Below are 12223 nucleotides of genomic sequence, written 5' to 3'. Positions count from 1 at the left end.
AGGGTGCATCCGCGAACCATCCTCTGCTACCACGTTGTCATGGACTCACAGATCGTGCCCACTCTTGGCCCCGTGTGGTCCCTGGCGGGAACCCCCTTCTGTGCGACAGCCCTTCTCGGGGGTCCACTCTCTCTCGGGGTTGAGCCTTAGGCTCCTCTGCCTCCTGGAACCGCACCTATCGGAGCCTCCAGCACACCTGTCTCTCGCTAATCCCCCTTCGTTTTACTGCTCCCCAGTCACTTGCTGCAGGCTGCTCTGTCCACGGGGTGCAGTTTATCCCACTGCTACCACCAGTTGTCACGGAGTCCCCGGGCAATGCTCTGGACGTGCTCCCTACGAAGCCAGGCAGGACTCTGGGGAAGTCTCCTCTCTCAGAGCAGCCTGTCTTCAGGGCAAGAAGCTCACATGGCTTCCAACTTCTGGGGTCTGACCTTGGAGCATTCAGCATCCCCTGCCCCACCATGCGCTTCTCACAGTGAGTCCGCCCGGGGTCCTGCCCCCAACTCCGCAGTCAGACGGGACTCTCAGCCAGCCAGTAAAACAGAAGGTTTATTAGACAGGAACATGGTCTAACACAGAGCTTGTAGGTGCAGAGAACAGGACCCCTCAGCTGGGTCCATTTTGGGGGGCAGTGAGCCAGACAGCCACGTCTGCCCTTCGCTCCATGTCCCAGCCAGCCCCCAAATGAAACTCTCTCTAGCCCCCCCCCCCCCCCCGGCTTTGTCCCTTTCCCAGGCCAGGAGGGCACCTGATTCCTTTGTTCTCCAGCCCTTTAGCTCTCACCTTGCGGGGGGGAAGGGCCCAGGCCATCAGTTGCCTGGAGACAGAGTATCGGCCATTTATATACCCTGGCCCTTTGCTCTGCAACAATGATACCCCCTTATTCCACTCCCTAGAGACTTAAGAAATGCCTAGGGGAAACTGAGGCACCCCTACAAGTATTCAGAGGAAACATTCAGAACAGTCCCGCTTCGTCACACCTAGACACTGGTGCAATTCACAGGGAAACTGAGGCACACACAGCTTTCATGAAAAACAGTAAGACTCACATAGGCTCACATACAACATAAAAAGGGGAAATCCCCACTTCGTCACAGGAGGCAGAAGGGGGCTCTCCCCGGGCAGTCAGGGCTGCCCATTGCCCCAGGGCGGCGCTAGGGGCTGGGCTGCAGGGAGCGGGGTGAGGGGCAGCAGGGGGGTCTCCCCTGGCACCATACGTCCCATTTTCACCGTGACAGTCCCTTTTTAAAGCCCTGGCCTGGGCCTCCAGAAGGAGGCCTTTGTCCCATTCGCGGTGCGGAGCGGGCGAGCAGAGAGCGCAGATGCCAGGCCCCAGGCAGGCGGGCGGCAGGGCTGCAGCTCCATGGGTGGGTGGGTGGGGAACCAGCCTTCCAGCAGGCGGGGCCCCCGCAGGGATCCAGCAACTGACAACTGCAGGGACGGAGCTGAGCAGAGACAGACAGAGAGAGAAGTGGCCAGAGAGGCGTGTGGGGTGCAGAGGAACTTCCCTGATGCCCGCCTGAGCCCGGCTCCCCCTTCCCCTGCCAGGATGCTGCTCCCTCTGCTGCTCCTCCCCTGGGCATGGGGGGCCCTGGCCGGTAAGTGGGGACACCTCCCCCACCGTTTTTGCAGCTGGGAGGTGGGGATGGTGTAATCCCAAGGCTAGGGTAGGGCAGCACCACGCTGGGCTAGTGGCCCTTGCTGGGGGAGTAGAAGGAGTAGGGAGGTGGGTTAGGTTCAGCAGGGAGACCCTGTCGCGAAGGACTTAAGGAGACCGAGACTCATTCAGCTCTCTCCCCACCTGCTTTGTCCTCCACTTGTTTCCTGCCCCCTCCCCCAGCCTCCCCTCCTCTCCCCCCAGCGTCTGTCACCCTGCGGCTGCTCCAGATCAATGTCTTCCACAACGCCAGCTCCGCGGACATGGAGGGGATGGCCCTGCTGGGCGACCTGGAGACCCACTCCATGGACTGCAGCACCTGCCAGATCCGCTTCCGGCAGCCCTGGGCCCAGCGGGGCCTGACCCCGAAGCAGTGGCAGGACCTGGAGCTGCTGATCCATCGCTACCTGTTCAACTTCAACCGTACTGTGAACAGGATAGCTCAGCAGCAGGGAATGGCCTGTGAGTACGGAGCGGGGTGCTGGGAACTGACACACTCACCACAGCCACTGAGTGTGTCCCTGGGGGCAAGACAGCCAGTCCCTGGCCCGTAGGCCGTTTGGAGCCGGCGTCCCTCAGAGGGGAAACACCCGTACCCCATTCTCCACCCCAGGGTCAGCCAGCCAGGTCTGGGGCCAGATTGTAGCCTGAACTTCCTAGAGGGGAAAGGCCCCGCGTCCCACTCCCTGAGCCGAGGCTCCGGGTCTTTCCTGACATGGAGCCTGACCCTTTGAAAGCAGGTCATTTGGGCGGGGGCCTGTATCTCAGGAACCCCGTGACCAAGGGACCCCAAATTTGCACCACAAACTCTGCCTCAGGCACTGATTTAACACAGCGATTTTTGAGCCAATCTGACTGCACGTGAAAAATGAGCTTTAAACAGAAACTGCAATTTACCCTTAACTCCAGCCAGGGCCACCCCACAATCCTGCTGCCCTTGTATGGCCCAACCTCCTCATGGCACCTGACATTATGTCTTTACTCCCCCATCTTTCTATTTCTGCCCCCTCCTGGGACCTCCGGACGCTCGTCCTCATCCCCCTGCCCTTCCTGTTCCAGACCCCTTCGTTACCCAGGGCTCCCTCGGCTGCGAGCTGCACCCCAACGGCACCTCGAGGGGATTCTATGACGCCGGCGTGAACGGGGAGGACTTCATCAGCTTCGATGCGGACGCAGGCACCTGGGTCGCTCGGCAGGGGGACAAGCTGGCGCTCTACGCCCGGGACCTTCTCAACCTGGATAAGGGCACAGCCATCACGCTTCAGTTTCTCCTGAGAACGACTTTTGTCAGTCAGATCAAGAGCCTTGTCCAGCATGGGAAAGAATCTCTGGAGAGGCAAGGTGAGGCTGGTCACCATTCTCTGCTCACTGAGATGCAACCACCTCTGGCGTCAAGTGCAGGGCCGTTTATCCAGGGACCCCTTGCCTGGTGTACAAATGCAGCTATAGCTGGGGTGGAGCACTGTAGCCATTTCATAGCCGCACTGCACAGCCGTTTAGGACAGGAAGTGAAGGGGGATTCCCTCACCACTGGTAACTGCAGGGCCTGGCCAGGACAGCGGGGCCAACGCCTGACCCCGGGGGATGGAGCTGGGCTTGGCGAGTGAGTCCCTGAGGCTCAGACTGAATCGTCCCTCTCCCCCTCCCCGTCTCTCTCCCCCTGTCTCAGAGCGGCCGGTCGCCGTGGTGTTTGCCCGAGCGCCTCCCCCAGCTGGGACCCCCGCGCCGTTACTGCTGGTTTGCCGGGTCACCGGTTTCTACCCCCGGCCCATCCGCGTGGCCTGGCTGCAGGACGGGGAGGAGGTGGCGCCGGGCGGGCGGCTGAGCTCCAGCGGGATCCTGCCCAATGCGGACCTCACCTACCAGCTGCGCAGCTCCCTGGCCGTGGGGCTGGGCGACGGGCACAGCTACGCCTGCCGGGTGGAGCACAGCAGCCTGGGGGGCCAGAGCCTGCTGATCCCCTGGGGTAGGTGCGCGTCCCCAGGGTTGGGGGTGCGGTCGTGGTCTCTGGGGCTTTTCCTGCACGTTCTGAGTGGGACGGGGGTGGGTCCAGACAGCGGGATTGGGGCGCAGGGAAGCAGAGCAGGTGGGTGGGGGGATGGATGAAGGGGAGCAGGATGGAGGAGCTGAGGGGAACGGGACAGAACTGGGATGGGGGAGCAGAACTTGAAGAGGTGGGAAGGTGGGGGGAGAAAGGGGTGGGACTGCGGGGGAGGCAGAGGGAACAGGATGGGGGGCTGAGGGCAGTGGGTCAGGGGTCGGGGGAGCAGGGTGAATTGCGGGAGAGGCGGAGGGACCAGGGCCCATACTCCTGTCCCCATTCCCAGCATGGCACCCCCTGTTTTACAGGGCACAGCAGGGGCTGGGGCCCCGGCCTGGCCGTGGGCATCACCCTGGGGGCTCTGGCCGTAGCCGCCGTGGCCGTGGTGCTGTGGAGGAGCAGACGCAGGTGAGTCCTCTCCCTCTCTGGGGTGGGGGTGGGGCCTTTACACCCCATAACCCATCCCCTCTGCTCTCTCCTTCCAGGGGCTACCAGGACGTTGGACCAGGGGAGTCCAGGGCCTGAGGGGGCGACTCCAGCCCAGGCGTGGGGATTGGCCCGTCTCCTGGCGACTTGGACCTGTGCCCTGTTCTAAGCGATTTGTCCTGAATTGATAGTGTTGCCAGCACCCAGTGCCAGAGGCGAGCAGCAGCAGGGGTTTGTTGCCCAGTGTGGGTCACCCAATAAACACAACGGGGTGGAGAAGCAGAAAGGTTTATTTGGAGCTCCAAAGAAGGTGCAGGGAGAACAGAATCTCAAATCCTGCCCACGGAGCCGGCAGAGTCACATACCTTTATACTCCTCATCTCTGTTGCATTACACATCAGGCAAGTGAAACTGCTTCGCCTTACATGGGTTACAACAATACTTTTTCCGGCAATCTTTAACGAGCATTTTAGCAATTCAAAACAACAGCACAGCCTGCTTAGCCTTGCGATTAACGAGGCAAATAAGCGGTTATGGCCTTGTAGCTGATTCCTGCCGTTATCCTAATGTGGCACCAGCAAAACCTACACAAAACAGCTCTGTCTGCTGCTGCAGCATTATGTTGGGAGTGCAAGGGCTTTCTCAGGCCAGCCAGGACTGAATTCTGTGAAGGGGGGTTGAGCAAAGAGACTGCCTCGACACTCATGGCCTTCCATCCCCTCGGCTTACCTAGTGGCCATGCCCTGGGACCCCAACAATACTCTCAGTTGTGTCCCGCCAAAGGCCGCATTGTTACAAGGGCGTAGTCGTGCTAGGATCCACAGAACCAGGTCAATTAAGCTCTGGATCAGAACCCCACGCTATCCAAATTTGAATTTTGGTATTGTTGGTTAAAGATCAGTAACCATAAGCCAGAAGGAAGCTGCTGAAAGAGAGGAAAGGGCTCGTAGGGGGCGTATGGAACTGCTGGCTGCTGAGGAGAGGGTTCAAGAGATGCAACAAGAAACTGCCAGACTTCAGCTCCAGGTCAAAAAAGCAAGGGAACAACAGCAGAAACTATCCCCTTGAAAGCCCAGTTTCTATCAATGTTGGCATGTTGTATTATCCTGAGCAGTTGTCTGTGTTGAACCAGTTTTGCTACGGCCAGGGAGAGGGTGACTCTAACCTGGGAAAGGAGGCAAATAGCTGTTTGTCTGTGAATGAAGTTTCTGAATGTCTGTCTAATGTCTCAGAAGTGAATCTGGAATTAGATCAAGCATGGAAAGATCTCATTGGTCAGGACAATGTTTCCCAGGAGCAGATTAAAGTGGATGGTCAGGGTGAAGCCCTAACTGAGGAAGGAAAGGGGAGATTTTTGATGGGTGGTGGATTGTGGGCAAGTACAGCTTGTAAAAGTGAACCTCAAAAGGGTGACTGCTTTGCTGGAAGTAGCTCCGTGTAGTGTGGAGAACAGCAGGTTACGTGGTAAGGAAGCTGCCCCACTTTCCCAGTATTTGTCTGGAACCAGCCCTGGGTGCTGGGATGAGGGAGAGGAGGACAAGGAAATTTTGGAGGAGCCTAGGCAGCCTTGTGAGCTGATGGCTGTGTCTAGTCAGCAGGGTGGGAAGGCGAGGAGAGTGGAAGATGAGCGTCCCTGGACCTTACCTGTTAGCTGGATGGAGAATTGGGACAGTGAAGGAAACGTGCCTGTGTCTGTCAGGGGTATTGACTTGCCTGTGGAGGGAGCTACCCTGATCTCCAAGCAGTTGTCTGTGACCAGCCCTGTGTGCTGGGACAAGAGGAATGAGATCCCAAGCTGGGTGTCTGGGAAAGGAGAAAGTGTGTCCGGCTCTTCTTGGTCTGTGGAGCAGACAGAAGGGGCCTTTCAGCCTGTGACGGCTGAGGGTAGTGCAGTTGTCTCAGAGCTGGTTCTGGATTCAGCTAAAGCCCAGGAAGGGAAGGGTCCTAAGTTTGTGTCTGCTCGGGAGAATGGCCCTGTAACTAGGTCGCATCCAGTTAGTGTCCTAGCAAAATCCCAGTGACCAGACAATTCTGGTGCTTGTATTTTGCCTGTTGCTAGTGTGTTGTTGGGAAAGGGTGTCGCAACTCTGTCTAATCAGGGTGAGATCCTAACCAGGGTACAAGGAGAGCATGGAGGTGATTTGGTTGAGTTACCCACTAACAGTGTGGAAACTTGCAACAAGGAGGAAAATTGCAGAGGGAAAGAGGGTACCTCTAACCTTTTATCTAGTAAGTCTATGAGCTTGCCTGAAAGGAGGTGGTGTAAAAATCATCTGGATGGGCCAGAGGTGATTCTGGATGTAAGGGAGACCCAGAAAGAGTCTGTTGTTGCTCAGAAAAATATTCCTTTAGAGCAAGCCCTAGGTGAAGAGGGTAAGGGCAGAATTTCTGTGAGGGGTGAATTGTTGCTCGAAGAAGCTCCTAAGGAAAATAATCCTCATGGTACTTTTGCAAGCAGTTTGCTGCAGCTGAAGGGTGTGAAAGTGATTTAATCAAGGAAGTTTCAGTTCCTGACAGCCAGAAATGTTCTGTTGTGAATGGATCCACTGACTTTCCTGTTGAAGGATCCAGTGTGGATAGCTTTGAGGAGGTCTCAGATGGGGTGAAAGCTGTTTAGAAAGTTAAACAGTCCTATAACCAAGTGGCTGTGTTTGGCCAGCTTGTTGGGGAGACAAGGGTGTTGAGGGAGGAATGTCTCCATGCTGGTTCTGTGAGTGAACAGTATGTGGCCCAGGTTCAGAGGGAAGACTGGGGAGCTGAGTCTGCAGAGCAGAACAGCTGGGCAGTTAATCTCTGGAGAATGCAGGGAAGGGCAGGTCAACTCTCACCTCTCGACACTTGGGATCTGACTTGTAGTCTCTCAGTGGACTTAACGTATCATTCCATGTGGAAGCAGAGGTTGGTAATGGAAGGACAACAGAACCTTGCATCTAACGTGCCAGTGAAAATGGATGGTATCTCTTTAAGACAGAGTTCAGCCTTGGAATTGGTAACAGTTGAGGACCTGAAAACCAGTAAAGAGGCTAGTGGGTGTGTTGATGAACATTACCTGGCTGACAGAGGGAGAAAGACTTGCTAATAGCTGTTAGCACAGAGAGCACACCCAGTGGATTCTTTTAAGCAAGAGAAATCAGGGTTTGATCCTTCAGGGCAAGGAGGAAAGAGAGAACTTAATTTTGCAAAGGGAAGCCACAGGATAACCCTAAAGGGCCCAAACCCCAATGGCATTGGGCCAAAGGTGTGGCAGAACAAACATGATTGTAGATGGACACTTGCATATTGCACACCACCACATTGCTTTCACGGCTAAATGCCAAGATTCCTGTACTATGGACTACATTAATTTTATTAAGCTAATGTTGAAATAAGAAGCGGTACAGAGTTCAAGCATAGAAGTTTCTGGTTGTCAAGGGGATAAGGTACAGATTATCAAGGGGTGCGAAATTCGATTTAGGAGCTGGTGGAGTAAGGATTACACAATAATCTGCAATCTCCCTGACTGGGGGTAAAAGTTTAACTGGTCGGAGTACAGACATTGAGATATGGGGGTAAGTTATCCACATAACGGCTATGTTCAGGTGTGGAGTATAGTGAGTGGATACGATGGTGGGGATGGGTCTACCCTCATTTGGTGGGATTTAACGTTCAGTGGGTTTACGGTTCCAGTTCATACGGTCCAATGGGGAAAGCCTCTCAGTCCCTTTCCCACAGTGGGTGCACAATGTCGTACCGGCTCACTCCTCCTGGTACTGTCGGTGGCCGGTGATGTGTTCGATGTAGATGTCCCTGGACCATTGGATGGTGTCCGAGACCATGAGGCGCCGCATGAGCTGTGCGTAGCGTTTACCGATCCCACAGGTCCGCAGCACACGCTCGTTGCAGGGGTCCCAAGTGCCCAGGGCTCCGACAATCAGGGCGTCCAGCTGCACCTTGTAGCCCTTCGCTCTCAGGGTGTCGGCCAGAGGGGCGTATTTTTCCAGTTTCCGAGCTCGGGCTTCTCGGAAGGCCGGGGTCCTGTTCTCGAAGGGGACCGTGATGTTGACGAGGATGATCTTTTTCTGGGCCTCGTCGGTGACTACCACGTTGGGTTGCAGTGGGCTGTCGGTACCGGGGATGGCGCAGTTCCCGGCGACCTCCCCGAGGCGCGGTTCTGGATGGCGTTGTGGTGCAGCTGCCAGGCTCTGGAGTGGGGCTTGCAGCTACACAGGACGTGGGGCAGTGTCTCGTTGGAGTAGCCGCACTTCCTGCAACGCTCGTCTCGGTTCCCGTGGCGGACGGCTCCGTTGAGCAGGACGCAGTTGAGCCGGGCACGGTGGATCTACACTGGCTCGCTATTAATTGGGTTCCAGACATTTGTCAGAGCTTGTATGGATAAAGTAGCTATGTTCTTTAGCTCTTGGCAAGATCACATGAGACCTACAGGAACCATGCTGCAAGAGCAGATCCAATCCACTGTTGTTCTAACCAAGTTTTACCTGGAGTTTGTAAAGAGATTCAATCATGCTATTGAACATGACTTTGATAAACCATTTCTGTTCTACACTGGTACGGCCTCTAACCCAATACTGGCTGTAGTAAATCAGAACCAAGGGTGGGGAGCTCTTGGGATGCGCTCAGCGATGTTTGTGTCATCCCTTCCTGCATCCATTTTGCGTTGGAGGTGTGACGTTATTGACACGAACTGGGACCATATAGATCATTGTTGCAACCAAGGTCCTGTAGTGGCACCAAATCTTGTACAAAGGAGGTCAAATAAGGTGTCTATGACAAGGCTCTGATTTGCTGGTTATGATTATGCTATCTGGATGCATGTATCATTTTTGTATTTAAAGTTATAAGTACAGTGGAGTGGCATCTTACGCAGGGGTTAGGTTCTAACGTCAGCGCGTAAGGCAAAAATCACGTATAGTCAAAATTACTCTTGAAAATCCCTTAAATCGCCCATAAAGTACAGTATACTGTACATGGTTTTCTGTCTATAACCCTGTACAGTAATATGTATAAATGTGTAATGTACAGTATATAAAAAAGTGTACATATACAAAATATAATTTTACAGTGCTGTACACACTCCGATGATTAGTCTTCCTCTTTCCCTGACAACACTATTGCGGGGTTGTCAGGGCTTGATGTCGATCCAGGAGACGGCGGTGACGGAGAGCTTGGGCGACGGAGAGCGAGTCGTAGACGAAGTGGTTGGCTCCGGTTCAGCTCGAGAAGTTGATTGCGTGGGCTCGTCTGCTGCTGGTTGTTTTTCCTTGAAAACCACGGTGATCGGCAACTGTCGCTGTTGTCTCTTGAGCTGCTCAAACCTTTCTTGGTACGGTCTCAAATCGTCCGTAATACGACGTGTGATTTTGAGGCTTCGTTCCATAGAGGGATCGCATTCACAAATTAAATCATTCAGGTGTTTCACTGCTTAGAACACGTCAGCAAATTGATGAAGATTCCAATTTGCTGGCTCTTCCTGTTCTTCGTCATCATCTTCGTCTTCTGTAGACCGTTTAATCAGTTCCTCTAACTCTTTGTTAGTCAATGTTTCTCTATGGCTCTCAATTAATTCTTCAATTTCTTCCTCAAGGATGTCAACGAAGCCATCACCACCCACTTGCCTGGCCACCTGAACAATGCGTTTCACTTCTTTGTCAATGGTCGGGAAACCCTTAAAATCATTCACACATTCTTTCCATCAGTTTCGCCAACGTGCATTGACTGTTTCAGGCTTGATTGCATCCATTGCCTGTTTAATGTGAGTGATGCAATCGGCAATGTTGAAGGACTTCCAGCACTCCATCACATGAAAACTGGGATCAGCATCCATAGCGCTACATATCCGTGAGAACGTAAGCCTCGTGTACGTGGCCTTGAAACAGCGAATCACGCCTTGGTCGAGAGGATGGAGGTGGTATGGGGGGGAGAAAGACGACATCAGCGTCGTTATGCGCAAACCGGAGTGCCGCAGGGTGGCCAGGAGCATTATCTACAATCAGGAACACTTTAAAGTCCAGTCCTTTCTCTTCGCGGTACTGCTTGACCTCCGGAATGAAACACGTGTAGAACGAATCCAGAAAGAATGCTGCCCTCACCCAAGCCTCCTTTTTATTTGATTGCCAGAACACAGGCAGATTTTTGTTTTTGCCTTTTAGGGCACGGGGATTTCCAGCCCTGTAGAGCAAGCCTGGCTTTATTAAATGCCCAGCTGCATTGCCACAAAATAACACAGTCACACGGTCTTGAGCTGCTTTGAAGCCAGGGGCTCGTCCTTCTGATTTCGAAGTGTAAGAGCGGTTGGGTGTTTTTTCCAGAAGAGTCCAGTCTCGTCTGCATTAAAAACTTGTTCCGGAAGAGAGCCCTTTGCTTCTGTGATATTCTTTAATTGTTCGGGGGAGGCTTTTGCTGCCTCTTCATTGGCAGATGCAGCTTCGCCAGGAGTTTCACCAGTTGTCTGCACGTTTTTGAGGTTGAAGTGGCTTGTGTTTAGGGGCCTGTGACGTTAGTGACATAATCTGGGACCTTATAGATCATCATTGCAACCAAGCTCCTGGAGTGGCACCAAATCTTATATAAAGGGGGTCAAATAAGGTGTCTCAGACGAGGTTATGGTTTGCTGGTTAGGATTATGCTGTCTATCTGTGTGCATCATTTTTGTAGTTAAAGTTATGAATATTGGCTCTCTACTGTCTGTAGTTCAAACTTATGCTCTGCTTCTGGGGGACACCCCAGCCAAGTTGGTGTCAGCTCTGCCTAGTCCATTCAGGACCATCAGCGATACAAGTGACCCACTGAGAGAAGGCAGACACGCCAGGGGACTCAGCCAGGCAGGCAGGGACCTGCCTATGGAGAGAACTCTGAGGTGTTTCCAGGCCAGGTGCTGGGCAGCTTGTCCTTGGGACACAGAAAGCAGAGACCACATGGCAAGAGACTATAAAACGCTGCTGCAGCTCCTCCAGCTGGTCTTCAGTCCTGCTTCTGACCTCTGGAGGGACTTGGCTACCCTGAAGCTTTGACCCAAGGACTGAAAGATCCATCCCAGCTGGGGATGTTCTCCAGAGACTGGATTTGAACCTGCCGTTTATTCCATCCCTGTTACAAGCCTGAACCAAGAACTTGGCCATGACTGTGTGTCATTGATTCCATTTCTCCAATTCTAGCTCTCGTCTTTATCTTTTTCCTTTTATGAATAAACCTTTAGACTTTAGATTCTAAAGGGTTGGCCACAGCGTGATTTGTGGGTAAGATCCAATTTGTATATTGACCTGGCTCTGGGGCTTGGTCCTTTGGGATCGAGAGAACCTTTGTTCTTTTACTGGGGGATTGGTTTTCATAACCACTCATCCCCATAACGAGGGGCACTGGTGGGGATACTGGGAAACCGGAGTGTCTGAGGGAATTGCTTGGGTGACTTGTGGTTAGCCGGTGGGGTGAGACCAAAGTCTGCTCTGTCTGGCTGCTTTGGTTTGCCTTAGAGGTGGAAAACCCCAGCCCGGGGCTGTAACTGCCCTGCGTGAAGCACTTTGTCCTGACCTGGCGCTCTCAGTTGGGTCCTGCCAGGGCCATGTTGTACAAAAAATACGTATCTTTAAACATCTCGCCGCACTGAGACTCACACTCAGCGCGGCGAGATGCTCACGCTGTGAGAGGCGCGCGGGAACTGAGGGAACAGCAGATTCACGTCTCCCATCTCACGCTCGCTCCGGGGCATACGCTCATCGAGTGGAATGGTGGGCGGAATCGCCCGCACTGTTTAGCTTGTTCTTTTTCTTTGCTGAGCGCGTATAGTTAAATGCGTGTAAGTTACATGCGCGTACGATGCGACTCCACTGAGTTGGCTCTGGCCTGTCTGCAGTTCACACTTGTGCTCTGCTTCTGGGGGACACCCCAGACGGCTTGGCATCAGCACTGCCTAGCCTGCCTAAGGCCCGTTAGGGACCATCAGCGACACACCTGACCCACTGCGAGAAGGCAGACACGCCGTGCGGCTCAGCCAGGCAGGCGGGGACCTGCCTATGGACAGGACTCTGAGGCCTCCAAGCCAGGTGCTGGGCAGCTCGTGTTTGGGACGAAGGAAGCAGAGACTCTTAGTCGTGTCCCGTCAGAGG

At 54.0% G+C, this 12223-nt stretch overlaps 1 protein-coding gene across 1 annotated transcript; it reads left to right on the top strand.

Moving 5' to 3' along the window:
• Positions 1-1472: 1472 nt before the first annotated feature.
• Positions 1473-11299, top strand: LOC141998367 (antigen-presenting glycoprotein CD1d-like). Its single transcript, XM_074971126.1, has 6 exons — positions 1473-1598; positions 1841-2119; positions 2717-2998; positions 3327-3623; positions 4007-4106; positions 4184-11299. The coding sequence occupies exons 1-6, from the start codon at positions 1550-1552 to the stop codon at positions 4221-4223; spliced, it is 1047 nt and encodes a 348-aa protein (XP_074827227.1). The 5' UTR covers positions 1473-1549; the 3' UTR covers positions 4224-11299.
• Positions 11300-12223: the final 924 nt, after the last annotated feature.

This window comes from Natator depressus, chromosome 14, assembly GCF_965152275.1.
Source record: "Natator depressus isolate rNatDep1 chromosome 14, rNatDep2.hap1, whole genome shotgun sequence".
Lineage (NCBI taxonomy): Eukaryota > Metazoa > Chordata > Testudines > Cheloniidae > Natator > Natator depressus.
Note: the sequence above shows the minus strand (reverse complement) of the source record. Positions and strands in the feature narration are given on the sequence as shown.